General features: G+C 52.6%; 1 protein-coding gene across 6 annotated transcripts; it reads right to left on the reverse strand.

Annotated features, from left to right (window-relative positions):
* MXRA7 (matrix remodeling associated 7) lies at positions 1 to 27,897 on the reverse strand. Of its 6 annotated transcripts, none has more exons than XM_065034673.1 (6): positions 27,362 to 27,896; positions 20,904 to 21,053; positions 18,708 to 18,768; positions 14,648 to 14,747; positions 12,465 to 12,545; positions 4,601 to 6,370 (listed from the first exon to the last, which is right to left on the reverse strand). In XM_065034673.1, the coding sequence occupies exons 1-5, from the start codon at positions 27,785 to 27,787 to the stop codon at positions 12,512 to 12,514; spliced, it is 771 nt and encodes a 256-aa protein (XP_064890745.1). In that variant the 5' UTR covers positions 27,788 to 27,896; the 3' UTR covers positions 4,601 to 6,370; positions 12,465 to 12,511. The 6 variants fall into 6 exon arrangements, with proteins under 6 accessions (XP_064890743.1, XP_064890742.1, XP_064890745.1 ...); XM_065034675.1 differs by having other exon boundaries at positions 20,958 to 21,053; positions 27,362 to 27,891; XM_065034671.1 differs by lacking the exons at positions 4,601 to 6,370; positions 12,465 to 12,545 and adding an exon at positions 1 to 1,529 and having other exon boundaries at positions 20,958 to 21,053; positions 27,362 to 27,892.
* Positions 27,898 to 27,927: the final 30 nt, after the last annotated feature.

Raw genomic sequence — 27,927 nt, forward strand, 5'->3', positions numbered from 1 at the left:
TTTCACATTATGAGACTCGTTTTCCCATTTAATTCCTTCATGTTGAATAAGAAGAGGTAATTTTCAGACATTGAATTTAGATTAAGACATGACTTGGTAGTAAAAGCAGCTTGATCTCATAATAAATATGCCTTCACCTAAGTGGAAACAATTAGAAGATAAAATGATTCTTGAAAGTAAAATGGTACAGTGTTACAGAATATACAGTAGTGGAAAACAGTGACAAGGTAGTGGAATGTTTGATTTCTCAGACTCAAAATAATTACACAAAACAAAGCAAACCTAATTTTTTAAGAGATCATTCCCTAAAACCAGGTCAGAAAATGTTGCTTCACTTTGTCAGCAGTTATTAAAACAGGGAAAGTCTTTCCTGATAATAAAGTATTTAACAGGATTTCATAGGTGAGATAAATACACCAGAAGACATCCAGCTAAAATCAGGAATGCTCATGGATTTACTCTATCCAAAGCACCAAGAGCTGGGCAAAACTGTTGAAAATACTTGATAAATACACAGAGCTTTCCTAGGTAAGTCATTTCCCACATCATTTTTGGTTTAGAACAGGATGTGAATTGGGCACAACCATCCCTGTAAAAATGCCAGCCACTTTTCTTTACTTTTACCAGTGTCAAGAGGCAACGAGATGTTTGTTTCCAGGGTGAAGTCAGCTGCTGTTTCTTCAGGCGTGAAGATGCGCACGGCGGGGTCAGCTGGAAGCGGCTCGGATCTGCTGCAAACAGCCAGCGTGAAGGAGGATGCAGTGTTCCTTCCCCAGAGATGAGAACGGCAGCTCCCCTCTAACCAGCACTTTAACACCTTGGCTTTGGCTCTTAGTTTTCTACAGGTAGGACTAGAAGCCCCTCTGCCCAGAGACACTGTGCAGTCTCCATCCTCGGGGGTGTTCAAGACCCAACAGGATAAAGCCCTGAGTAACCTGGCTTGGTCTCATAGCTGCTTTGAGGAGGAGGTTGGACTACAGACCTCCTTAGTTCCCTTCTAATCTGAGTTATTCTGTGATTCTATTGTTTCCAACCATTTTACGTCTATCATCTTTGGCTTTCTTCAGATATCAAGCTGCTAAAGACTAGCTTTGAAAGTTCATTTTTATAAAGCACAACCAGAAAAAAAGAAGTGAGTTTCACTGCTTTGTATGACTGAGATATATGACCCAGCCAGAAGGAGGTAAAAATCTCTGTATGAGATGAAAGTATCATGATAGCTCTTAAAGGAAAAATGATAAAGAGGGTGAAAATTTACAAGTCTTTTGAAATGCATATCACAGGCCTATATGTGTTTGCAAAACTAAATGGAACTGTAAAATAACTACTGAAACACCTTTATAGCACTACAGCCTCCAGTGTCCTGCATAAGGGCCAAGATGACTTTTGGGCATAGTCTCCACTGGCTGTGAGGTTATATATCATACAGTCTAAGCTGCTCCTTCATGTCTCCTTCAGACATCTCTCCAAATGTGTCACTTTTTTCCTTCATGAGCCTGAAGATGGCAGCCAGCTGCTCTCTCTGAACCCTGTCGAGAAGAAAAGGAGAGGTAGGAATAGCCAGTCCCCAGAAGGCACTTTGAGCAACAACACCAAAGTCAAATAAAACATAAAGGCAAAGGCGAGTCACTTCACAAGCCTTACTGGCTGTGGGAAATCTGCCTGTGTGAGATAAGAAAGAGAGAGCCCCTGCTTCTCCTTCCTCCACCTTCCCATCTATCCAACCATCCTGCTCATCTCGCTGTGGTTCTTTAAATGTGGAGATAAACCAGACTGGTTTAACATGGGCTTTGGAGTTCCTTGGGAGTTATTTAGGCTCGAAGCTCCAAGACAACTTGACATGTGAAATTTCTTAAGACCAACATGCCCCAGTTTAGCAGACTCCATAATGAAACTGGATTAAGCTTCATCAGCACAGTGTCCTTTCCTTCTGTAATGAGCTTATGTAGACACAGAGTAACTCAGGAATAGCTATTGCATTTTAAATGCATACCCTAACTTAAAACAGAGACCAGACTACCAGTGTGGACATGACTTTAATCCACCACTGGAAGACAAGAGCACAAATAGAAATTTGCTTGGATTTGAGAGTTCGTCTGCAATGTCAAATGATGAGATGGGTTCATGTGGCCAGTCCAGCACTGAGGTGATGCCTGTGTGGGCACTGGCTGACCAGGGACCATCGAGCTCAAATTTCCCTCCCTAGAAAATCCCAGAGTAGATGACTAACTCCCTTCTGCCCATAGCAGATGATATTCTGTTTTTTCTCTAACCTGAAGCAGTTAACCATTGTCATATGTGCTGCAGCATTAAGATTGGTATCTGTCACAGGGCTTTATTTGGGGAAGCTTTATAGGGGGGCTTATATTGGCCATACATCTACTGATCATCACCCAGAAGGGTAATCAGCACAGGAGTGTCATTTCTTCACAAGTAGCTCAAGAACTGATGCAACTGTCCACAAAATCCTCTTTTAGGGGAAACTGAATGTGCATCTTGGCTCTGGCCAGGACTGGCTGTGTGCTGGTACATTCTTGTTGCCAGACTCCTGCCCGACTGGGATCAGATTGCAGCGTTGCCTCGCACACCTCACACCCCACTGTCCTGTGCGAGAGGAAAAGTTGTGGTGTTTTATGGCTGTAATGAGGGAGAAAGTGTTTCTATTACTTCAAGGCTCATTTTGCCCCTACTTGACTGTGTGGCCAGAACTCAGCGACAGCCCAGCAGCTCAGAGCACAGATCTGCTGCAATCCCAGCTCCTCCTGCTTGTTTAGCATCTTTAGACCCGCACTGAGCTAGAAAGACAGACTGTGGCTTTTGCTTCCACATTGTCACCTTGTCAAGAGTCCTCTGTCCCTGTCACAGCCAGGGCTGTGCATAGGGCTTTAATACACTGTAATTAATCCATTTAAATGTGCACCATTCGTTAACTTCCTGCAAGTCCTGTGTGGACAAGCTATTAGCTGTTCCAGTAACAGGAGGAGTAGAAATATCTATCAACAGGCAAAACCAGGACACAACCTTTGCTTGAAGGAAGAGACAACAGCATCAAGACATCAGAAACAACCATGCTGCGAACAAGATCAGTGGAAGGAGACAGGAACAAGCAGAGGAGCCTTTGCAGGCTGAGCTCCTGCCGAGTGGGGCTCTCTCTGCATTTTTCCCTCTGCTGGACTAAGGCCCTGCAGAAGCAGGAGCAGAATGTCCTCTCAGCACCACTGCAGCAGGCAGGGCAGGAAAAAAAAAGGCAGATCCTGGCAAAAGAAAGCTCATTTGCCAGTTATTTTCTATTGCAATTAAAATGCAATTTGTCCTAAGGCCAAACACATCCTGACAATGATGTGGGATCTTTCGGTTACGAAAGCTCTGGCCACAGGCTGTCAAGCGCCTGGGTTTGTCTGTCTCTTCTGTGATGTTTTGTGCTTACACGAATAGCATCCAGCCACCCTTTCCAGACGAGAGGAAGGGAAGCGCAGTCGTTAGCGATCAATATTTTATTTTAGATCACCGCCGGGCACCAGAGGGCACATTTCCAGTCTGGTGTGGAGAAATTCAATACAGAGCTTTGCATCACGTGTCTGAAATGCATACCAGCCGGGAGTGCTCCACATAGGGCCGCATCCCTCGCTCCTTATTCCACAGACATTAACACTGCTGAAACCCTTCAGCTCCCCAAAGGCCCCTTTCCTTGTCTTCAAACCTCCAAAATCAAGATCAGAGACAATATTCACTCATGGTTTTTTTTTAAGTGCAACATCAATGTGTTTTGTCTCTCCCCTCGACTTTAAACAGCATGACTGTGCATTTGAAAAACAGAAATAATAATAATAATAAACAAAGCTGTTACTGCTGTTCCTCCTCTGCGCTACATAATCTACAGCAAAGAGAGAGCAAAACAAAGATAAAGATAGAAAAGTGCCTGGGAAGGAAGAGTAAGGCATCAAAAACATGAAGATGATTTTAAAAAGGAGCTTCTCCTAGCAAAGGTGACCTTGTAAAACAGCTTCGTACTGCTCCAGGTTGTATTTTTTTATTATTATTTCAGATCCAACCTACCCCATTCACAAGTAAAATCATTCTTTCTTCCCCTCAGTGCTGTCCTCAAAACTACTTGGATTCAGGAGGTCAAACAGGATTTTACTTATTGCTGACAAAATAGATTAATTAAGGATTTTCAAAGCAGCCTAATTCTTCTTGATAGGCAATTGCATTTGCATACTTAACTCCCGTAGGCTCTTTTGCAGACATTTCAGGCCAATAATTTGATGATTAACCGGAGGTTTGGGGCAGCGAGTGTGTTCATGGCAGCTGAAACCCTGGGCAGTGCTCTGCACTGGGAATGTTGCTAATAGCTCTGCAGCCAAACTCCACCAGGATCCTGCTGCAACACCGCATTGCTCCCACAGAAATAAGGGAAAATCCCTGCCTTTTGCCACTGGTCTGACTCTATTGTTAAGGAAACCAGTGGAACCATTTATGGGACAAAAGGCGTAGGAGGGCAGAATGTACCTCTAACCTAAAATCCAGATTTTCAACACAAATCTCTTGAGGAAGATGTTACAAGCTGCTGGAGGCAGGGAGGACAAGGACAAAACAAACAAACTATTCAAAGATTTATTGGACCAAACAAAGGCAATTTTTACAGATTCAAGCCACTAGAATTACAGTCCTTTGTATAAGAGCCACCATCAGATACAAAACAAACAACCTAAACAAACAAAAGTAAAAAATACCCAGACAGCCATTTGAGTTGAAGAAATAGCTTGACTTGCTGCCACTAGCAAAAAATCTGGACTCAACTATAGACTTTGCTCGATGTACATATTGCCATGTAACTTAAACACAATGTATATAAGGCATTCTTTGCATAGTTGGGTGCTCGGGACACAGTCAGCCAGCCAGCACCGAGGGGAGACAGCGGCTGTACCAGCGGGACGTTGAAGCAGAGGGTCCAGATGTGCCTAAATTCTTATGCAAACCACCAAACACGCTTGCAGTTGTCGGCTGGGAAGGGACAGACCAGCCTCTTGTAAAGCTGAAGCCTCCTGCTGTTCTTTAAATGAGCCCTTTTATGAAGAGTTTGCCAACCCCAGGCGCTGGAAAGGACAACTGTGTACAAGGTTTCAAGTATTGTCTGCATAGGGATTAAAAAGGAAAAACAAAACAAAACAAAAGCAGCCTGTTGGGTTTCTGATATGTTTGCAGCATTAGCCAAGAGGCAGTTGTCCTGCAGTGAGAAACTTCGAAGGACACATCCCCACCCAGCCTGGTGTTTTTACACCATCGTTAGGGGACACAGGCCCTCTTTTCACCCTCCCAAACCAGCTGGGTTGGATTTGAAACCTGCTCTGTGTGAAGCAGGTATACACACCCAGCTGGATTTGTCTTCTAGATGTGACAGAGCTGAGGAGCAACGCTGAGCTCCGGCTCCAGTGGACAAGCCACACAGCTAGCAAGAGGAGAGGGCACTGCAACAGCAAGCAGGCAGTGGAATGGGGAGGGTGGTTCTTCCAGGACCCCCAAAATCTCATCCTGAGCCAGAGGGAACCCCTGATGCCATAGCTACCTCCTTGGGTCTCTCCTCTTGGGAACCAGAGTAGGGAAGAGTGAGAATCCAGATATTAACAGCAGCCAAAGTGTGGTCTCCTAAACCTCCACCACAAGCAGAACAGCTAAACTATCAATCTTCATCACTTCTCAAGTCTTCTGTCTACCTACGGAATCGGCTCTCTGCCAAAATCACTACAGAAGCAAGATTTGAGTCAGTCCAGCTACCATCTGCCATCCCTCTCTTGGACCCCACTTTGTCCCTCCACCCCTCAGAATAAAGCAGCATTGTGCAACATTTGGAATCATAGGCAGTTCCCACCCCCCAGCAATGAAGAGGAGTTTGGCCCCAGGAAGAAACAACTGGATAATCTGGTATAAGGTCCAGGCTGGTCTGGGGGAAGAGCTATGGTTCGCCCATCTCGATAAAACAACAACACAGATTTCTTGGCAGGCCTAATACATGATAATGAACACAACTAATAGACTCGCTGTAGATTTAGTGTCCAATTTGGGTTCTGTTTGGGGGAGAGGGAGGAAGGTTCATCTCCTAGGACATCCCAGTCCCCCAAACACAACTCATGTCACTGCTTGGGCCCAGCCCCAGTCCATGGAGCTATACAACAGGATCTCCTCAAACTTGGTATCACAGAAGTTTTTGAAGAACTCAACTTCAGACCGAGAGGGGATCCCAAGTTTTAAGTGTTTATGCATTTCTCTTATGGGTGTGTTTGGTTGGTTTTGGTATTTCTCTCAAGCCTTTAAAGATGCCAAGGGATGTCTTTAGGAGGAGGCTAGGGACAACTTCATATAGTCTTCAGTTCTGCAAAGAGAAACAAGGAGAGAAGAGAAATCATTTCAGTCATTTCACCCCTCAGGTTGGTTCATTATTAACGACATCAATGACCAGGAGGAAAACAGTGTGTGTTGGGGAAGGCAACTTCCCACCTCAGGGCAGAACAAGCTGCTATTTGCAGACCTCATACCTCTGAGGAAGAGGCACTTTGCTTCATCAGCTGCAGCAGGATAGTTGAAACTCAATCAGAGGTGTAAATCCTCTCATCTGGAGCCAAGTCGAAGTTATAGCCCTCCTGACCTACTGATGAGAGCTGAAGAAGCCCAGCTAATTGGAAGCCTTCGTTAGCTCCAAGGGTTGCTGCCTCACTGTTCTGGGCAGCTGGCACCCTTGTCCAGCCCAGATTCTTCCTCCCACCTGCAGCCAGATGAGCCAGGACCAAGCACTGGTTTCACAAGGCAGTGTGCCTGAACAGCTCGACCTTTCTCAATCTTCCTACAGATATGTCTGTTCAAGGGAAGGAGGCAAAAAACCCAAGACTCTCTGCAGATCATGGGGCTTCCTTTTCATAGGAAGCTCTCCCGATGTCCCAGGAAAGGAGGGTGAGATGATTAGAGGTGTTTTATGGTTGGGAACATCCAGGCATTCCCTGAGTTCTTGCAGCATGTGGTTAGCAGAGCCAGGGCTAAAAAAAAAATGGTCCCTTGTTCTCAGCTTGAACCTCTGTCCTTATTTCCCCAGCATCTCTCTTGGCCCAATGGGGCACACTGAACAGTGGGCTGGGCAGCTGCCCATGGACACAGAGACCTGCACTAAGGTGGAGGGAAGTTACACCACACTTACAAACACACACGGATGTGCCCCAGCCTAATTCCTCCCAAATTCAACAGGGTTCACTGTCCATAACACCTGAACCCCATTTGAAAGTCCCCTACTCCTGCTGGCCACAGCACAAAGGCAAGTCACAGCCTCATCTCTGCCTCGCCCCTCTGCAAAAGGCTGCAGCTTCCCCAGCAGGCTCACGAGTGCAGCCGGCGACCCGGATCCCAGATGGGAGATGGAGGGTGAAGCACGACGTGGGACCAGGGTTACTCAAGTAACTCAGTGCCAGCCCATTAGGACAAAGAAAAGAAATTCTCTGGAGTGGATAATCGCTCTGCGGGATCCGCAGCGCTGAGGATCGGATCATCCCGCTCAAGTCACGCAAGCGTAATCAGATTTTATGCGTGAGGGCATAAGCTCGTTGCCACAGGGGCCCAGAAGGAGAGGTCCCTGCCAGCATGGCGCAGGTGGAGCAGGAGGGATGGAAGATGTCAGGGAGGGAGGACAAGGCTCAGTCGCAGCCGGCAGCTCCTCACAGGGATACTCACCTCCAGGACAGGGCCAAGCAGACAGCTGGGGTGACAAGATCTTAAACCAAGCATGAACTTACTGGAGGATGCTCATCAGATCCATGTGCATGACAAGGATATGCTTTTCTGCTCCTGGAGCAAGCTGTGAGAGGGATTAGACCAAAGAACACGTGGCAGTCCGTCACTGGGGACACTGGGACCGTGTAACCCCCTCAGGCTGAGAAGCTCTGGCATTGCTGCCATGGAGCCTGAATGATTTCATTAGCTTGGGACAGAGGCTGAGAGCTGTGAGCCACTGCTTATCTTTGGCTCTTCCCTCCTTTCCGTTTGCCTTGGAGGATGAAATCAGCCTGGTCAGCCTGCATTCCCCCAGCAGCACATTAATCAAACCAGATCAGGCTCTTCTTTTGCTGGAAGCTCATATCCTCTCTTCAGATATAGATTATCCAAACATCTCTGCTCTGGGCCCAGTGGAGGGCCAGGTCAGTGGATAGGACGATTTGACAGTGGGACATGGTTCTGTGCAAGGAACAACCGGAGAACAAGGAGCTCTGATAAAGGCAGATCCCAGCTTGTGAGGGAGGCTCAAGTACTGAAGGTCTCAAAAGATCATGCTTCTCCTGAAGCATGGGAAGTGGGTGTCCTGATAGCCTCAGAAGCATTCCCCTCTCTCCAACTCAGCCACGGCACTGGCACAAGGGCACGGGCTGCACGTCTTTGAGAGCAGGAAGCATCCCGGCACTGTCTACCCCTCACACGCACAAAATCCACAGCAGGAGACCAGGACATCCTGTAGCCCACCCATAGACTATAGCTTTCCAAAGGAGTCCTGAGCCACTCCAAGCAGATCCTGGAGCATCTTGCTGTGATCACCTCTGGTAATTTCATGTGCCATTTTCAGGAACAGTTTCACTCGGAAAGCTGATTTTCAAAAGTGTGAAGCATTTCCAGCTTCTTCCCCTGGCAGAGGCTTCTTGGGAACATCAGTCCTCTGGTCTGCAATCCTGGCAAGGAGGGCAGATAGCAATCTGGCTCCAGACAAGTCCCATCACCACCGCTTCGCATTTCTCTACCCTTGGGACAGCTGCCATCTCATTACTGGTAGCTGCCATAACTCAGTCTTGCCCAGATCAGGGTATTGCAGGGAGCACACAAGGGATGACATACTAAATCTAAGTTTTCCTGGTGGTCCCAAAAGAGTGGGCCAGTTGCTTTGGCCAAGAGGTAAAACACAGAGAGAGAGGACTTAAGTTCACAACAGGGAGAGACAGTCAGTGTGTAGAACAAGAGAAGAGTGGGAGAGTGAGAGGTACCAAGGGGAGCTTCTATCAACACAAATCCAAAATTCCTCCTGCGGGACAGAAAAGATGAAAGATGCACACAACCTGCTCCTCAGGAACACCCAGAAAGCCAGAGCCTGTGGGACCAGAAAGCACAAGCCCCATCACCTCTAGGACAGAGACCAGTGAGGAGTCAGTGGGGTTGGGGACTGTGTCACCCCCAAACTGACCTTGCTCACTGCTGTTTCAAGACAGATGCCTCCCATGTTTCCCATCCACAGCAGAAACAGCCAAAAAGGCCAGATCAGAGTCAGGAAGGTGGTTCCAGATCACAATCACCTCCCTCGGCCATGTGTCCATCCCTTGCAACATTCCTGACCCCCCCAGCCAATGCCGCAGCAGAGGGGAAAGCCGTGGATGGGCCAGTCTGCACGTTCCTCCATCGCTCAATGTTTGTGCTCCAGCTCTGTCTACCAGTTGACACCCAGCCTGGCGTGATGCCCCGATTCCCCACAGCCCTCGGTGTCCCCTGGCTGCCGGGAGCCACAGAAGAGGCAGAGCCAGGCTCCTGGGGGTTAGCGGATAGAGAACAGCAAGCTGCCCATGCCGCACGGGATTAAGCAGAAGCAGAGGAAGACAAGTTGTGAGCGCTGGGTGAGGGAGACACAGAGAAGCAGCAACAAGCTGGGACAATTCAGGACCTGAGCCAAAAGAACAAAAAGCCTGGGGGCTCAAAGCAGAGTCACTGTCTGGTCTGAAATCTCATCCCAAGCAGTAGCAGAGACTCACACCCTGCAAAAGGCTACGGGAGAACCTGCAAAAGTTTCCTCTCTGGGACAGGAGAGGAGATAGAGAAGGGGCTTCCTGGCCTCTCTGTCCCCTGGGACTTCCAAGGGAGGCATCCTGAGTTGCTCAGCTTTTAAAGCTGCTGGGGACTCATGACTCAATCAGATGCTCTATAAATAGGGCCAGAGCTTAACCCCACTGACATCTCATAGGTCACAGGACATTTACACTGGGGATTTGGTGGAGTCAGGGAACAGCACTGGGCCACCAGCAGACTCCCTCCTCATGCCAATGGAGTCTGGCACCTGCAGAATGAGCATCAGAGCAGGAGGAGCTCAGCAGGAACCCCCAAACACACAACACCCATTTCTTACAAGAGGCAGGTGGGAAGCAAACATGCCTCCTGTGCTGGCTGTTTTGTGGCTGAAGCAGCCTTGCCCATGGTGGCTGCCATCCCCATGGCTGGTGGCTGCAGTGAAGCAGTGGCCAGCCTGACCTGCAGTCCCACAGCCCCAGGCTCCGCGGTCCCTTGCTGCTACTCCTCCTCCCTCAGCCCAGGACGACTATCGTGCTGCAGAAGATGAAAAGCAAACAAATAATAAAAGCCCAAAGAAAGCCCAAACTTACCAGCTTCCCTCATCCATAAGAAGCACCATGCTGGACAGGACAGCAAAGCCACTGGTTGGGGTGAAGGTTAGCAGAAGAGAAGGGAGGAGACAGAGGCCCAGATCTCATGCTGTGAAGAGTGGGGAGCAAGCAAGCTAGCCAGGGCTACATGGTGGCAATGCAGGGGGTGGACAGGGACAGATGCCAATGAGAGCTCTCCTGAAATGCAACTTCCCCTGGCCCCATCCGCCCACTTATTTTTGGAGGACCAGTAATGGGGATGTTTGAAATAGGTGAAGGTCTGTCAACATGGTCATTAAACCCCTGCAGCTGCTTCCTGCCCTTGTGTGCTCCATGGTTGTCGTCATGAGCATTGTCTCGTTCAAAACTGAGCTTCAGCATGCTTTTCCCTCAAGCCACAGCTGCATTCCTGCTTTGGTCCAGGATAGATCCCTCCTCTCTGCCATTCCCTAAAGCCAGGAGATGAGAGAAGAGGACTGGGAAGCAGGAGGAGAATATGCTCCTGGAATGGGTCACCTGGCTGTGGGAACTGAGCCCATCAGCCAAGGAAACTAGGAAGCCATCTCCACCTTCTTCTCAGTCCTACAGACTTGGCCATGACCTGCTCTGCCTCATGGAACTGAATGCAGAGTCCCAAGGCAGTTGTTTCTCCTGACTGTTTTATCATTTGTCTTGAGTGGAGCCTTGTTGCAGCTGTCAGTGATCACCACAGTCCTGAGCATACTCCTTTCTAACTGCAAAAAAACTCAACTAACCTCTTTCAACCTCAAGAGAGGTTCAAAAAGCAGTTGGCAGAGACCATTTCAATCCATCCATGCAAGCCAGGCCCTGAAAGCACGCTGGGGAGGCTTCCTCTTCTTCCCTCATCTGCCCAAGGCACCCAGCCAGTCCAGCAACATCTAACAGTCCTTGCAGCCTCTGCCTCATGCCTACACTACTCATCCCTATCTGAACAGGGCCAAGCTGCACCGCTACAAGTCCTGTTTCTCAGCCTGAACTAGTGCTTTGCACCATGGCAGCTGCAGTGGGCAATCAATGGCCAAATGCCTCAGGTGGAGAAGAGAAGGATTTGGGAATTATGCTGTGCTGGCTTGACTAAGGGTTGCATCCTTCCCCTGCACTCTTCCCCTTCCTGCCCAGACTACTGTTCTGCCCCAGGGGTGCAAACACCATGTGCTTCTGTTCTGGAAGTCCTGGTGACCCACCAGGTGTGATCGAGGACAGCAGATGTGTTTGCCACCTAGACTTACTGTCCTTCTCCCGCACTGAGAAGTCCCTTTATTTTTTAAAACTGAAGTAACCAGGAAGTTGCATCACTCAGTAAAGGTCACATTCCTTCCCCTTTTAGTCCAGATTTAGCACCGGTTTGAAGCCACAAGACTCCAGTGAATACTAGGCAAGCCAACCACAACTTCTGGAGCGATGCAGGTTAGAGCAGAAGTGGGGTTTTGGTTAAATAAACCAGTCTACTGCCTGCCCATCCTTTCCTGTCTGAAGTCTTGTAGCTTTCTAAAATCAGGAGTCCCCAAATTAAGCCTCATGGACTACTGATCACCACAACAAGAAGCCTGAAAAGGGTCTGGGGGACCCACGTGCATTTTTTGGGATGTTGTTCACAAACCATTTCACACAGGAACATATTGGGAAAACTGGAGGGCTGACAGGGGCTAAAAGCAAAGACTAAGCCACTTAGCTTTGGCTACACACCTTAGGACTAACTACCCACTCACTCAGCAGCCCTAATTTTCCAAATCAGGGAACAGAAGTGGTCATGGGATGTCCAGCTTCAGGCATCCAAGAGGGAAGAGGAGAGCATCCAGATGTGAGAGCCCCTGTTCCCCCTGGAGTGCTCATGGAAGGCGAGATGGAGGCAGAGGGGAGGGGACCCATTAATCTGTTATGAGAAGGGAAGGGGGAGGCCGGTGGGGAGGGAGGTGGGACAGGCAGTCAACTGTAGCTCAGGAACAAACCCTCCCCTGGAAAATGAGACCCAAAAGCAAAGAAAAACCAAAATAAAAACACATTAGCAGATGTTATCAGTGGTACCACTACTTCTAAGAAACAGTGTGTCCTTACCAAAAAGATTTGCAAGAATGTTTGTGGCCGAGGACCTAAGGTACTCGCTACAGAGATGTGAGATCAGAGGTCAGCTCAATCCTGCAACATAAAGGTGGCAAAACCTGGGTCACAGCAGCTCGGCAGCACGGTCGGGGTGCATGGAGTTGGGGAGACGGATGGAATGGCTGAGGGAGAAGGATGCGGGACTGGGCTGAGCCGCTGCATTCAGCTCACCCGGGCGCTTACCTGGCAGCAGCCCAGCCCTTACAGCACCTGCAAGGCTGAAATGAAAAGCTGCTGATGCCACAGTGGAGATTTGGAAGGGGGGGAAGAGTAAGCCAGCAACAAAGCAAGACAAAAACATTCACAAAGCAAGACAAAAAATATTCACAAAGCTGCCTTGAAGAAATTAACAAGACAAATATGGGAGAGAAGAAAATAAAGGAGCAGTAGGAAAAAACACATCTTCCGGTAGCTCTCAGTGTGGAAAGCTGCAGAGAGCCTCCAAGGGACCCCAAGGCGCTGTCCATCAGTCCTAGGGACACTATCCATCAGTCCTAGGGACACTATCCATCAGTCCTAGGACTGCTCCAAACAGATGTGAGCAGCAATACCCGAGATATCCCACATGCCCAGGAAAGGTCCACCACACCCTGGAGCTGGTTCTGCTGTCCTGAGTACAAAACCCCCATCCCACTGCTGTCTGCAGGCAACGTCCCCTCAGCATCCCCAGGCAGGTGACAGCAGGAGCATTTATTGTCACCAACGAACCAGCCCTACAGGACTCCTGGCCCTGAAAATCAGAGCAGTGGTTGCTCAGCTGGTTTGGATGGAGCGGCTGGTGCACAGAGTTTGAATTTGCCTCCTCCAAGTAGACTTTTGCATCGGTGCTCAGCAGGATCCTGAAAAGCAATTCCCATTGAGCCTCACAGGTTTCACTTGCATTCACTCGGTTCATTCCATGACCACTCTCCCTAAGTGCAAAATTACACTAACAGACCTGCTTAGTGTGTTACAGGTTGTGGGCTTTAGGCAGATAAAGATATAACAAAATGAAGAAAGAAAATAACATTTTCCGAATGCCATTAGTGCAGAATCAGCCCAGTGCCAGAGGAAACCAGAGGTCATCTCCATCACTGACCCTTCAGCCCTTGCAGATCTTTGCTCTTAGCAGTGCTATAAGGCAGGTGAACCCCAAGAGCTGAGGACAACTGGGAGCCCAGAAGCCAGGGGAGAAAAAAAAAAGATATCTCATCAAGAAAGCTGGGTTTGATGTGGAGAAACCAACTGCAGGCTGGGCTAGTGAAGGCACCTGCACGGAGCCCCATGCACAGAGGAGACAGCAGCGAGGGCAGGTCTCTGGGTTTACACTGCATACCGCAGTGCCCTGCTGATGCCATGGAGACAAAGCCTGGCCAGCCCAGCCGCCAGCAACCTAGAGATGCTGCCTGGCAGCCTCGAGGCCAGGTTTGCCAGCAGGATCATACCTTATTGGTTTTGGATAGGGCTTTGCAGCTCAAGGTGGAAGGTTGGGTTTGATTTTCCTTGTATAGGCTGGGAAATCTTGAGCTAGAAAGCTTGTTTTTTGGTAATAACACAGGCCTTCCTTTCTTCAGACAGGGCTCAAGCTCAGGAGAAATCTTTAGCAAGAAGTGTGAGATGGATAATTCTCCTTCTCTACCAAGCCAACAACTTGGCAAATCCCCACCATGACTTACAGCTGAGGAGCCAGCCCTTGGTACGGACATTCCCAGTCTTAGCCCTGCCACAGTGAACTCTAGAGCTCCACACTTACTTGCTTTGCCCCCGTATCTCTGAGCTATGCCCATGCCCTCAGTTTGGAGGCCATCCACAGGGTAAAGGGAGGCAAAGTAGCTAGAGATTAGGTCCTCAACAGATGTAAATCGACGTGGTACTAATGGGATCAGGGGAACCACACCAGCTCACATCAGCTGGGAAATCTGGTCTAAGCATCAAGAGAAGGAGCTTGAACAGCTTCAAGAGTATACAGGGCCACAGTGTCTTCATCTCTTAAATCTGTGTGACTTTATTTGTTCTCATGTCTTCCTGGATGGGAGAGGTCTGGACCACGGTGCAATGAGAAGCTGAGCTACCACAGTAGTTTGGGGACAGAGACGTCCAGGTTGCTTGGAGAGGATGCCAACCAAGTGGCCTTGGGCAAGAAGAAAAAGGAAACTCACCTTTGTTCTTCCTCGAGTTCTTCTTTGGTCATCATTGACTTGTACTGGTTTCCCCTCAGCTTTCCAGGACTGTATTTAAAAGAGAACGTCTCATCTGCAGCTGGAGAGACAAAGAGGAGCAAGAGATTGTATGAGCCAGAGACCTCCCAAGAGCAATGACCAACAGCAGTGGGCTCGTTCCCTCGAGCTTCTCACTGATCCCTGCTCTCACACACACACCCTAAATGGTACGGCCACCCCAAAAGATACTTCTGCGATCAGCTCCAGTCTTCAGAAAGCCTGGGCAGTGTCAGGGAAGCTGTGTGGATTGTGGTAGAGAGCCAAGGTGTTGCTGGCCGGAGGAGAGCAGGAACCTCAGCACTGGAGACAGCGAGCACTGCTGGGAGCGAGCAGCCCTGCTTGGAAGCAGATACCAGTAAATCCTACAGCACAGGAACCATATGCTAACGCGCTCTTTGGATTCAAAGCCTTGCAGGCCCATCTTGGCTTATCAAGACATGCTAATCCTGCCCTGATTAGCATTTTTTGCTTCTCCTCTCCAGACTTGCATTGCTTCTCTCTCCATCTACTTGTCCAGGGGCCCTTTCCCACCCTTAGGACTCATGGATGGTGGCACGAGCAGAGCTGTCCTGGCCATGCAGCTCAGCAGTGTTCCTGCAGCCCTTGGCAAAGCTTGTGAAAAAGGGAGATGCCACCCTGCAAATCCTGGGGCTGCAAACAAAGCCAAGCCAAGGCAGCCCCAGAAGCACCAACACAGCTGGGTCCACATCCCTCTGTCACCAGCCAATAGACCTAAAGAGGACACTGAGGTCTCCTTCTCCAGGCCTGGGTGCTCTCCTACCCAGCTCATCAGCCTCAGCCATGTGCTAATTAGAGCACCGAAGCTCAGGGACTCTGAGCCAAAGCTGATCCTTTTCCAATCGGATTTTGTTCGAGTACTATTTGCTTTTTAAAAACCTCTCCCCCTGCTTTATCTTCCTACAGATGGGAGAAAACAACAGGAGTGGAGGTCAATCCAAAGGGCAGCCCTGGAAGAATGGCTGTGTTGCATAGTTGCCTTTACTGGTTATCTGTGGGCTGTTTATCTGGGAGCCTTTATCTCCCAAGGACTGCAGGACTCGGCTGCCTTACATCGAATCATCTAGCATTGCTGTTTCCACCCATCCTAAGAGCCCTGGGGATCCTTCTAAGGGGATCACAAAGAGATGATGTTACGGCCCTGGAAAACTGCACATTATCCACAAACCAAATAACCAGGATGATACCTCCCAGCACCAGCAAGACCCCAAGAGCAGAGAAACTCTGTCTTCTGTGGCAGAAGAGAAAGCCCCAGCTTGTACAGAACCTATTCCCCATCTCCAGCCACCTAGGAAGCCCCTTCCCATCCTCACCGCTGCTACTGCAGGCACCACATCCATGACACCTGCCTGAATGAAAAACACCCCACAGCTCGTCTCCTCCCTTTCTTGTACCCAGCAGGATTCAGCATCAGCAGCTTCCCCTTATTTTCTGGTCAATACTCCCCTTATGGATTTTCTCCCTCTGTCCACAGTCAACTGCTTGATTTAGCAATTTCTCCAACCTGTGCACTCAGCTGCTGCCAGGGCTCTCACAGACCTTGGGGACCCCCACGCAGAAGGCAAGTCAGGGCCTCATTTTATAGATGGGAAAACCTGAGATCTCAAAAAAACAAGCCGCACAAGGCTGCAGAGGCAGGTACGGGACCGAGCGTGCTGACCGCTGCAAGGTCACTGCCACCGCCATATGGAGCGTGCCCAGAGCGATGCTGGTACGCTGGGAGTTGAACAGAAACCTCCTCCATGCAGATATCCGCGTTTCCTCCCTTGTTCTCTACCTCTCTGCATCCCTGATCTTGGGGATCTTCCCCGGGAAGTCCTGCTGGATTACTGCGCAGTTATTGATCCAAAGCGTTTCTCTAATCCCGAAATGCCATCGGGGCTCCCAGGAGAACAACAAAGCAAATCCTTTTCCTGGCATCTTCACACGTGTCCGAACACAAGCACCCCCATGCTCCTATCCTGCAGCGCCAAACATTCAGCTTGGCCGTATCCCACTTCCCTCAGTGGGAAAACCCTCCGTACTGGCAGATAATCAAGTCTGGCCAGCTGGAAACAAACAGTAATGCCGCGGCTTATCAGCCCTTCGGGTGGCTGTAAAAGTGCACGGAAAGAAAATTCAGCTGGCTGCTGCTTTGGGAGATATTAGGAGAAAGGAGAAAAAAAAAAACAGAGGGTGTAACATCCTGTTTCTTACCCGGTGCAGAGCAGGAGCCGCTTCGTTACCTTTGTATAGCTCGCCTGATTTCAAGGATAATTAAGATCATTTCCCTTACGTGGTTTTCTGCTAAGTAAATTGAGATTTGGGATTTTGCCTGTCCCAAAAGGGGCAGTTTAATTGCCACCCTGCTAGAAAAGAATAAGGGAAGAGGGAGGTGAGGAGGCTACACATCTCCCTGCCTACGTGTTGTTGTTAAGAAGGAGCCAGCGTGCGGCTTTGGAAACCACTAGATGTTTTCCGAGCTCAGGAACTTTCTCTGCAGACTGAAAACAAAACTTCAGGAAACACACAGAGAAGGGGAGGCCAGGTTTTCGCGTGGACTACAGAAATATGAGGTGACCTACTTACTCAGAGCCTCCGTGAGTTCATATTAAAGAAAACATTTGTCTTTCATCTCTCTGCCCTGGCGTTGCCAGCGCTGTGACCCTGGCCTGGCAGGGTGAGAGCAGCCCCTCGAGCAAACCTCTGCTCTGAAATGCTTGTTCTGTGCACACAGCAAATACCTGCTGCCTCCCTGCCAGCTCCCCCAAACCAGGAGAAGCTGCTCTGGTGGCTTTGGCCACTGTCCCAGGCTGGTGACAGACTGTCTGCACAACCCCCACCTGCCCGAGGTGAATCTCTGCCTGCGGGTTTGCCGGGCAGCGGTTCAGTGGCTTGAGTTGGACTGAGATGGTGAAGGAAGGAGGAAAGTTTCTCCCCAGCAAAGCCAGGGCACTGCTGCTATTCCCAGCTGCATGCTGTCGCCTCTTCATCATCAGGTTGAGCCAGGACTTCATCTGTTATAAACCACCTCAGAAATGGTGTGAACAACTCAGGAGAGGAGTTGGTGGTTGTCTGCAGGAGGTTCTGAAGGAGGATGCTGGACCAGCTACAACCGAGGGCCAGGGACCATCATCACCTGATCCCAAGCCACAGCCGCTTTGGGGTGATGCACAGCAGTGCTGGAACATCCCTGAAACAGGGCTGAGCCCAAGGATGCGGGACCTGGCAGAGCAGCGTTACTGAGGACCCATGTGTCAGGATATGTCCGTCATTTCTCACACCAGGTCCTGCAATCTCACACGGTAACATCCCCAATCAGCAGTGCTGCAAGGAAGCCTATCAGGGTGGAAGAAGCGTCTTTTGGGAGCCCCATCTCCGAAGGCGCTTCCCCCACCTTGCAGGCATGGCACCAGGATTAAAATTTGATTCTCTATGGCATTAGGCGTAATCCTCCCAAGCCAGGGGATTGCCACACAGCGCCTTAAAAAGGGCAAGCGGAAAGTGGGGCAGGGCAGGGGGAACACCCCAAGCTCTCCTGCTGCCCACGGCCACCCCGGGCAGGGACTCCTGGGGACACCCCAACATCTCAGGGGCTGCTCAGGAGAGCAGAGTCCCCTTCAGACACACACTCTTGCTTGGCACCATCTGTTTCATTGTCTTATGAGCACAGCAGTTGTCAACCCAGTTAGTCAATTAATCATTTTACAATCAACTAATTGGCTAATCAGTTAAACACGGCTCTGACTAAAGCCTCTGGAGATTGTCCTGGATGTGAGGAAGGAGCTCTTGGGGCAGCTTCATCACAAAGCTACCCCATGACAATCAGCCCAAGGGCAGCTTGGGGAGCAAACAGAGGCTGCTGCCAGGTTAGGAATCCCCTTTGTATTTCAGTAGGAATCTCCTTTGCATTTGCAAGAGGAAGGAACCCATCCCCAAGTACTCAGGGCTTCAGCCCCTCAAACCCATCCCTATGCTCGCTGCAGGCTTGCTAGACACTCACCATCCTCATCCTCAGGCTCTCTCACCATCAGCTTCTCATTTTCTGAGTCTGGATCTTCTTCCTGGAGGAGTTAAAAATGAAGCAGCCGTGAGGAGAAGGTGCTGTGCTAAACCACCTGTGCTTGGGCAGGGCGCCAGAGCCCACAGGAGCTGGCGAGGCAAGGGCTGGGTACCCTTCTCTGTCTTCTTCACAGAATAAGCCAAAAAGATGCTCACTACCGAGCAAGGTTCATTAACTCACTTTCTTCTTGCTTGTCTGTGGGAGGGATTTGGCCTTGCTTACTGCAGTCCCACCAAACGCTATGAACTGCAAGTACCTCCTCATAATCGAGGGAATATTAAGATTTTTTAAGAAGTTCCTGCTAATCTAGCATCTCCAGGCAGAGTCTTGTGCCTGAGCACCTTCCTGGGCTGGCATCCCTCATGCCCCCCACCCAGCCTGGGGTTGTGCAAGGGACCCAGCCACGAGCGAGGGGACTTCTGTGTGCCCCAGGCCAGGCTTGGATGGACCGTCCCAGCACAAGGAGGTGGGTTCCCAGCAAAAGCCACTGTGTAGCCATGGGCCAAGCCAAGCACTCGCCAACTGGGACCAGTGGTGGAAGCCAGTGCTGGGGGGATCGTGCTGGGACCCCCAGGAGCCTCCCTGGCAGCAACACCCTGAAACACCCCTGGCTCCTGCCCACAGACCCACAGCCCCTTGTTCCTCCAAGACCCACCTGCCCACACACACTGTGGTGGCACAGCTGATCTCTGCAGCACAGGCTGAACAGCAATTAAACAGCACTTTTTAAATGTTTTTAAATGCAAAGCAATTTTAGACATTTTTGGGGTTGCCTCCCACAAGTTACAACAAGCTTTATCAAGCCCAGATTCCTTCCCTTTGTGGTACACACAGAGTTCCAGATCTGGAGATAGGGCAGGGACACACGGCAGTGCCTCAACAGACATGCCCTCCTCCCACAAAGTCCAGCAACTAGCACCCCGGCTGCAAACCTCCCTGAGCTGAGCCTGGAGCTCAACAGCACCCTGGAGAACCCGTCCTCCTGCATCCTCACCAGTCCTGCGCATCTGATTTGAAGCGATGGGCCTGGTGTGCAAAGGCTGGGGAAGGAGCGTGGGGGTACCCTGGCAAGCTGCCACGCTGTTGAGCACATGGGAAAAGTCGGGGTGAAGGAAGCCCAAGGGAAATGACAGTCCAAGCGGGACCTTGTGCAGATCGGAGGCTTTGCAACGCCCAGCTTCAGATAAACTGCTGGAGCGTGGTATGCAGCCCTGACCAGAACTAGGTTAGTTTGTCATCGGTGAGGAATGTGCATTATTCAGAGCCATTTGGCTTCTTCTCGCCACCCTGCTCTTGGGCTCCCGAGAAGGACATGCCAGTGAGACCCCCCCGCCCCCTGAAGCCACTGCTATTTTGGGCCACAATTCCAAACATGGGCACTTCCCGACGGACACACGGGCTTCCCCTGGGGATGGCTGGGAGTGGGGCAGCACCCAAAGGAGCAGCCTCAGGGCGGGGGGGCTCAACCACAAACCCCAGGACAGCGGTTCCCCGTCACATCTGTCTCTCCCTATGAGCTGGGATGCCCCCGGGGAGACCCAGCCCTTCAGGAGTTGGCACAAAAAGGCATATTTTAACTTGCTCCCTGCCCAAGCATTAGGTACTGAAAATTTCTGGGCATTTAACAGTGGAAGCAAATATGAAATTTAGGTGCCAAACCTTCAACGAAGGAAAATATTTATGCTCCAATGCAGAAGAAGAAACACGGAGAGGGAGCAGCTGGGGATGCCAGGCTGTCAGGCAGCAGCATTGTGCCACAGCCGTGCTGGGAACCCCCCACTTGCTGCAGCCTAACATGTTTCTGCTTGGGTGGCTCAGAGGCAGATTCCAGCACCTCCCTTCCCCCATGCCCCAGCCCCAGCCTCAATGTCCCTGTCTGTCCTCCCTGGCACCTGCAGCCATGGCTGTGCGACACCCAGAGCCACCCCGGGCTGCCTTGATGTGACCCCATCGCCCAGCAGGAGCCAGGCATTGCTCCCCGCACATCCAAGCGGCACATTTGCACCTGGAGAACTGGTTCTTTCTGTTTTAAATGGACTAAACCATTAAAAATCCAACCAATCCCCCACCCTGGTGAGTGCAGTGGACAGGCTTTGCCCCATCCACAGCCACTGCTCCCCCAGGATGATGTCCCACCTGTGCAGGGTCACCAGCGCACGGTTCACTGTGCCACCTCCCCGTCCCACGCACCTCTGCCTTGCTGGGAAGCTCAGCCTGGCCAACTCCATCTTCCGCTGGTCCCATGTGCCCAGGACTGGACCCAGATGAGGCACCCACAGTTGGTATCTGCAAAGAGGGAGAAGCTTTGAGCACAAACGCCCCTGAGCCCTCCCTGTGCCCAACAAACCAGCCCTGACAGCATCAGTACATATGGATAAATCTCTGGTTGGGGCCGGCAGCCCCAGAACCAGAGCCCACGCTGTCACCCATCCGTGTGCCAAACCCTGGCACAGCTGCTGGTATGAGAACACCAGAGACCTCCAGTGCCCAGCCCTGGAGCCAGGGTTTGGTGCTCAGGAGCTGCCTTCGGTGGCAGCCCCAGCCCACAGGACAGGGACCCTGGCAAAGACAGGCTGAGAGAGTTGGGGTGTTCAGCCTGGAGAAGAGAAGGCTCCAGAGATACCTTATTGTACCTCAGCCCCATGTCGGCTTGGAAGGCCAAATGATCTTGACCTCCATGCAAAGCTTTCCTTCCCCTGCCCTCTCCAGCCCAAACACATCTCAGCTGAACCTTTTCCTCTGTGCCAGGAGAGCAGCCGTGGAGGAGGATACGCGTGGGCAGGGAGCAGGGACATCATGTCCATTGGCCTTGCAGCAAAATACCAGCGCTGGGCTGGGAGCAGCCTCCAGGCTGGCTTGAAAAACAGTCGGGAGGGACAAAACTCTCACTCCGAGCCTGGCTGCATCCACAGCCCCTGCCAGTTGGGGAAGAGGGGAGAGCCCTCCCCACCCAGAGCATCCAGACACCCCCAGGGAGCCTGCCTCAAATTTCAGGGCTCAGCCCGCCATGGGTAGCGGGTGCTGCTACACTGGTTCCCCTCACAGCCATGGGGCAAGAGCAGCTGAGCCAAGGGGTGCTGTGTCCTGGCCATGGGATGCTCCGAGAGAGCCGAGCAGGGTCCTACAGCTGGAAAATGGAGGGGAAAGATGTTGAGGCAGCAGTGGGAGAATTGACAACCAAAAAGGACACTAATGGTACCCTGGACACCGCTCTTCTGTATGGAGCACAACCCAGAGCACATACAGGTGGGCTGTTTCGAGCGGTGGGGAGCAAGGGAAGCGTGTCCCAGGGCAGCAGGAGCTGCTGGAGAAGCAGGGACACAAATGGTCTGGCCACCAGCCCGTGAGCCAGCGTTTCTGCACAGTTAAATGCTGACCAAGAAAGCCTCCCCACAGAAAGAAAAAAAGGGCAACAACAAGCACTGCAGCGAGACTACGCACATCGTTACCCGGGAGCATCTGAAGGAGACTTGACATGAGCCGCCCAGCCCAGCTGCTGCGGCAAACAAAGATCGCATTGCCACCGGCATCGGCAACAGGACGTGTTCGGCAGCAGCTGCCTGGCCCCGAGGCCACACGGGGACGGGAACGTGCCCCACACTCCCTGCCAGCTCCTGTTCACAGGCGGGATGGACCCAGCCCACTCCACAGCACATCCCATGCCTGCTTGCACTCAAATCTTACCTCTGCACAGCTCGCCAGGGGCTCTGCAAAGCCCAGGAACCAACCACCGCAGGGTTAAAACCCAACAAGTCATGTACCTTAAATAACAATGCAGCAATACATCTGTCTTGGCTTTTGGCAGCGCTTGGCTTTAGAGCTGAAGCATTTGTTGGATCATCAGAAAGAAGCTTTTGCCCTTTAGCTTCCGTGGCCAACAAGCGAGACGCCCGTGCGAGGCTGACTGCGGCAGCGCGGGCTTCGGGCCAGCGTGGGGCGAGGACATAGACCTCCAGAGACGTTTTGGGCATGGGCAGCACCCACCACAGATGGACCCAAGTCACTCAGGGGAAGATGGTTCAGAGGCAGGAGCTTCGTGTTGTCCCCCCAAAATCTCCCTTGTGGCTCTGCCACCGTGCGAGCCCCTTCCCAGCCCTACAGGAGACAGAGGCCAGGCTCCCCATCACAACGTTGTCTGGTTTTCAGCTAATTTCTGACCATTTCCTCCCACTTCCTCCATCCCCGGCACAAACCCCTCCAGGTTTCCCTTCTCAGAATAGACACGAGGAGGTTGCGGGGCTGGTGCGTTCCTCCCCCTGTCATAGGGACAGCTGCGGTGCCAGTGGGCAGGATGGGGACAAAACGAGTGTCCCACTCCAGCTCTGGGAAAAGGGAAGATCCTGGGCTGCAAAGCTGGGGGAGAAAATTATCTTGGAGTAAACTCCTGGGCCCTGCGCGTTGCCATTTATGGCTGCACTTTCTGCTCCAAGCCTGATGCAAGACATTGCAAGAGGGAAAGAAAGCAGACAGGAGACAGACAGCCAGAAAGAGAAAAGCCAGGAGGAAAAGGGGAAGGATGAAGTCTTAAAATAAATAAATAAATAAATAAAAGAATAAATAACAATGTCGGTCAGAGTGTAGCAAAGCAAAGCAGCTGCAATGTCGGCAGCTCCCTTTCACCCCACCACCGCAGCTCTCCATCCTCCCAGCAGCCAGAGAAGCAGCCGCTACAGAACAAGAGCAGTTTTCCTGCCCCAGGCAATGGTCCCGCCAGCCCCGCGGTGACAGCAGGGGACACTCCCACCAGTCCCCCCGTCACTGCTGTGAGTAAAGACAGGCAGCCAGAGTCCCCCCAAAGCTCCAGGAACACCCAGCCCCCTGCGAGGGCTCAGGCGGTGCCAGGTCTGATGAGCAAACCGCTGGCACATCTCACCGGAGCGTGAGGACTCTTGGCTCAGCAGCACCCATCCCTGGAGGCACCATCAGCACCCCCAGCATTGCACCCGCATGGCTCCTGTGGTGCTCCCACTTTTTCTTCCAGCCTCAGGCAAGCAAACACCACAGGCACCAAGCCCGGGACACCTCTTCCTGCCACAGACGGGCCAGACAGCATCCTTGGGCAGGAAGCAGGGGCTGCCCTCACCTCCAAACCTCACCCGGCAGCCATTCACGTGGGGGGCACTTCTGAAGGCAAGGAGTCCTCGTTGCTTCTGCTCCAGCAGCACCCCGGCTCTGGGCAGGCTCCTGGGGCCATTCCCAGCCCAGCCGGGACTGGGCAGCAGCCCCTCCTCCCGTTCCTGCTGGAGGGGACACAATGTAAAGCCCCGACTCAATCATGTCCCACACCATGCCCCAGCGCCAGCCCCATGCTCCGACCCCACGCTGGGATGCAGGGGAGGGACACACGCACGTCCTGCCTTGCCTCCCAGTTTGCAGATGCAGCAAGAGACGATGCATTTGTTATCAGCACAGACCACACTGGGTGACAGCAGGAGCACATCCGAGTGGTTACACGTCTGGCAGGGGCCTGTGACTCTGCCAAGGCTGTGACAAGAGGTGACACATCCCTGTGTCCCTCGCCACCGCGCTGCGGGACACAGAGCTCCTGCCCCAGCCCTGTGACAGTGCAGAGGCAGCCTGCACACCTGCCAATTAAAGCCAGGCTAATTACCCACCCTCTCCCCTGCAGCACAGGGAAGCAGGCAGGACACACTAGAGGGGGGAAAGGCTGATCTCTTATATTTAAAGCAAGTCTCCACTGAGAGGTGGGTGGTTTGCACTTCTGCTGTCTGATGTGTCCAGGGGTGCTGGGAGCCCCCAGAAAGGCACAGATGGGGGCGAGGAGGACAGGGGAAAGGTGCTGGGAGCTCTGCAGAACAGGCAGGTGACACTCCCTTGGTGCCTTTGCTGTGAGGGTGACAGCACAGCACAGTGTCCTGGACAGGCAGGCTTGGCAGGACTTTCCCTGGCCAGGACGAGCTGGGCACCTCCAAGAGCAAGGCCCCTCCTTGCTGGATGAACCCCAGAGCTGTCCCCTCTGTCCCCACTGTCACCCACTTGACTCTGCTCTCTTTGAAGCCACCAGCTGTGGCTAACACTTGGCAAACCAGCCAGCCAGGCAGAGCCTGGCACTGCCCCCTCCCCATCTCCAGAGCAGCTTGGCCAGGACAGGACCCAGCAGAAGCTCTGCACCACCATTAAAACCCCTGCCCTGTCCTGCCACTGCCATTTCCACAACAGAAATACTCATTACAGAATTGATGTTTTCTGACCGTTTCTTGCAAGAACAAGACTCAGCAGCCCCAGTGATGCTGCAGTTCCCACCCAAGAACTTTTTGTTAGGGGATCGCTTTGACAGCGCTGCCTTGTCCGTTAACGAGCTGAGGATGGGGATGAGAACAGACAGCGACACACTAATTAACTTTTTTGCAGTGATGGGAGCCACTACCGGCAGTTAACAGAAACAAAGACTCCTGGGCTCCTTTTCCTGCTCATTTACTAACCATGGGCACGATGCTGCAACGGTTTGTTCTGAAGCCTCAACCCACACGGATTTTAGCAGATGGTTGCACATGTGGGGCTGCCCTGGCAGGAGGGGGGAGCAGGAGGGGCTGCCCCAGCTCAGGGTGCTCAGCAGATGCGGGTTTGCAGGGGCAGGGGGAAGAGAAGGAAGGCGGCAGCGAGGAGCACATCTCCAGCCATCAAACCCACGCTCCCTGAGCAGGTTCATCTATCGGCATATTGGTCAAGTGGTTAATGGCTGCAGTGAATCTGAACCAGCAGTACATGCTGAGCAAACGGGAGGGAAAAGAAGGGGGAAAAAAAATAAAAGATATAAAATGAAAGCAAGCTCTCTGAGTGCTGAGCACAGGCCCCTGCTTGCTGATTTGCTGATGTACCCATTCAACTAAGCAGCCCTGAGCCTGCAGCAGCCCCGACGCTGCTGTGAACCCGCAGCTGAGTGTCTGTGAACCTCATCTGCTGAGTCACATCGGGGCTGCAGCCTCAGCCCGGCCAGGATGGGTTTGATGTGGCTTGTTTCCACCAGCAGCCGCCTGCAAAGCACACGCTGCTCTGCCCAAGGCCAGTCCCATCCCTGCCTGTAGCATCTGCTGGGCTCTGGCCTCAGCAGCACTGGAGGAAGAGGAGGAAAAAGCAACTTTGAGGATATTTGCAGGGAGCAAAACCAGGAAACCCAGGTGCTGCACTGCATCAGAGAGTGCTGGCTGCGCCGCGGGCCCCACAGCAGCTCTGGCTGGGTGGCCCGCTTTGCTGCTGAGCTAGCCCAGTCAGCTAATGGCAACCCAGGGGCTCTCCAGCTTCACAAAGATCCTGCTACTCAAAGTCACCAATAAATCACAAGGCAGAGGGACAGATGTGGCGTCCAGGATGCTGGGATGAGGGAAGGGGCTGCTTGAGAGCCATATCCTTGGCCAAGGGGTGCTGGGAAGGAGAGGGAGAGAGCTCTGAGGCTCAGAAACTACACGGGGAGGTGAGGAGAAGCACAGGGCGGCAGATCCACGTCCCAGCCCCAAGAGCAGCTCAGGGCTCACCCCTGCGCCTTGCAGAGCATCACGGTAAGGAGGAGGGTACATAACCCCCTGGGACTTGCCCAAGGCCATCCAGTGAGTCAGTGGTGATGCTTTCCAAGGCGAGGGCTGTCTGCGCACTGCCCAGAAGCCTGGATACGGTCGCTGAGGATTACAAATACTGCTAATAATAGGCAGTAGGCGCCTGGGTCCCAGGCCTGCGCTCCCCAGCCAAAAGGTGCTGCCTGCACACAGGTGACGCATCACTCCTGGATTTCTGAGCCACCCCATTACTCGCTTCCCCTCAGTGGGACAAGGGGCTGGGGTGGAAGAAAACAATCAATGCAGGGACTTCAGGCACCTCAGGTTGTCACTGAGTCACATCTGAGCCAGGCAAGAGCAGAGCAGGCTCTTCCCATGGACACTGGGTCGCTCTTTTATTTTTAAACAAGATCCGGTGCTGAAGGAGGATTTACCAGGCATTTATAGGCATCGCTGCCCCCCCCCACCCCCTCCCAGTTCAAACAGGGGTCAGACCTTGGGGCCAGCGTCCTGCTGGGGTTGGGAGGGAGGGGGAAGCCAGTCCCTTCCCCTTGGGCAGGCAAGGACAGCCGGCCAGGGACAGCTGAGGGAACCCTGCGCTGGCAAGGGGACAGTTTGCGGCAATTCACAGAAAGAGGATGCAGACAGAAAGAATAAACACACACACACAACACCCTCAGTACCTAGATGAGCTCTTGGGAGAAGGAAAAGGCTCTGAGGGGCTGGATGTGCAGACAGAAGAGGCTCACACAAACCAACACTTTCTTCCCTTAAACCTTCGCTGTCTTGATTATTTTTAAGAGTATTCCTTGGGGAGTCGTGGTGGAAAGAAGCCCGAAACACGCCCCCCACTGCTGCCACGCTGGGGGACAACGGGCTTGTCCCCACCCGAAGGCAAACCCCGGCTTTTGCCGGGACCTCTCTTCTTTGAGAGGAAAATCCGACCGCTGCGCGCCCGCCCGGCCACCAGCTCCTCCCGCGGGGACAGAGGCAGCCGGGAAGGGACACGGGGAAAAGGGGGGGACGCTGTCTGCAGGGACACCAGCGGCCCCGAGGAGAGGCTCCGCAGGGAGCCGGCCTTACCTTGCTCTCCGCATCCTCCCGGTGCCCGGGCTCCCGGGGCTCGGCGGGCGGCTGCCGGGGGATGATGCTCTCGGCCGCCGCGGGGCTGGGCTCGGCCGCGGGGCCCGGCTCCGCCGCCTCCTCCCGCTGCTCAACAGCCGCCTCCTTCTTCTTCTCCTCCTCCTCGCCCGCTCCGACCTCCTCTACCGGCAACCGGCCCCTCTCGTCCTCCGACCCCTCGGCCGGTCCCGCTCCCTCCGGCGCCACTTCGCCTCCGGAGCCGGGGCCGCCCTCCCGGGCCGGCTCAGCTGCCGCCGGCTCCCGGGGCCGCTCCGCCGGCCGCTCCCCCTCGCCTCTCCGCAGCCTCACGAAGACAGAGGCGAGGACGATGGCCAGGACGGTGAAAAGCAGCGGGACGACCAGGTACCAGTCCACGGCCACGTCCATCCTGCCCGGCTGCTGGAGCCCGCCCGACCCGACTGCGCGGCCGCGGAGGGTGCGCGGCCAGCGGCGGGGCTGGGCAGGCTCTCAGCCGGCTTTACCCGGCGTCATCTGCCCGGGCCCTGCCCACAACCCCGGCCCCCCCT

Source organism: Columba livia, chromosome 18 (assembly GCF_036013475.1).
Source record: "Columba livia isolate bColLiv1 breed racing homer chromosome 18, bColLiv1.pat.W.v2, whole genome shotgun sequence".
Taxonomy (NCBI): Eukaryota; Metazoa; Chordata; class Aves; order Columbiformes; family Columbidae; genus Columba; species Columba livia.

Bases quoted from the DNA above. Each gene is read 5' to 3' on its own strand.
- MXRA7 (XM_065034670.1), bottom strand. From the start codon at position 27,787: ATGGACGTGGCCGTGGACTGGTACCTGGTCGTCCCGCTGCTTTTCACC. The intron at 14,748-18,707 runs GTGAGTGTCTAG...TTGTCTCTCCAG, and splicing joins AGAGCCTGAGGATGAGGATG to CTGCAGATGAGACGTTCTCT. The intron at 1,530-14,647 runs GTGAGTTTCCTT...TCTTCTCGACAG, and splicing joins GAACTCGAGGAAGAACAAAG to GGTTCAGAGAGAGCAGCTGG.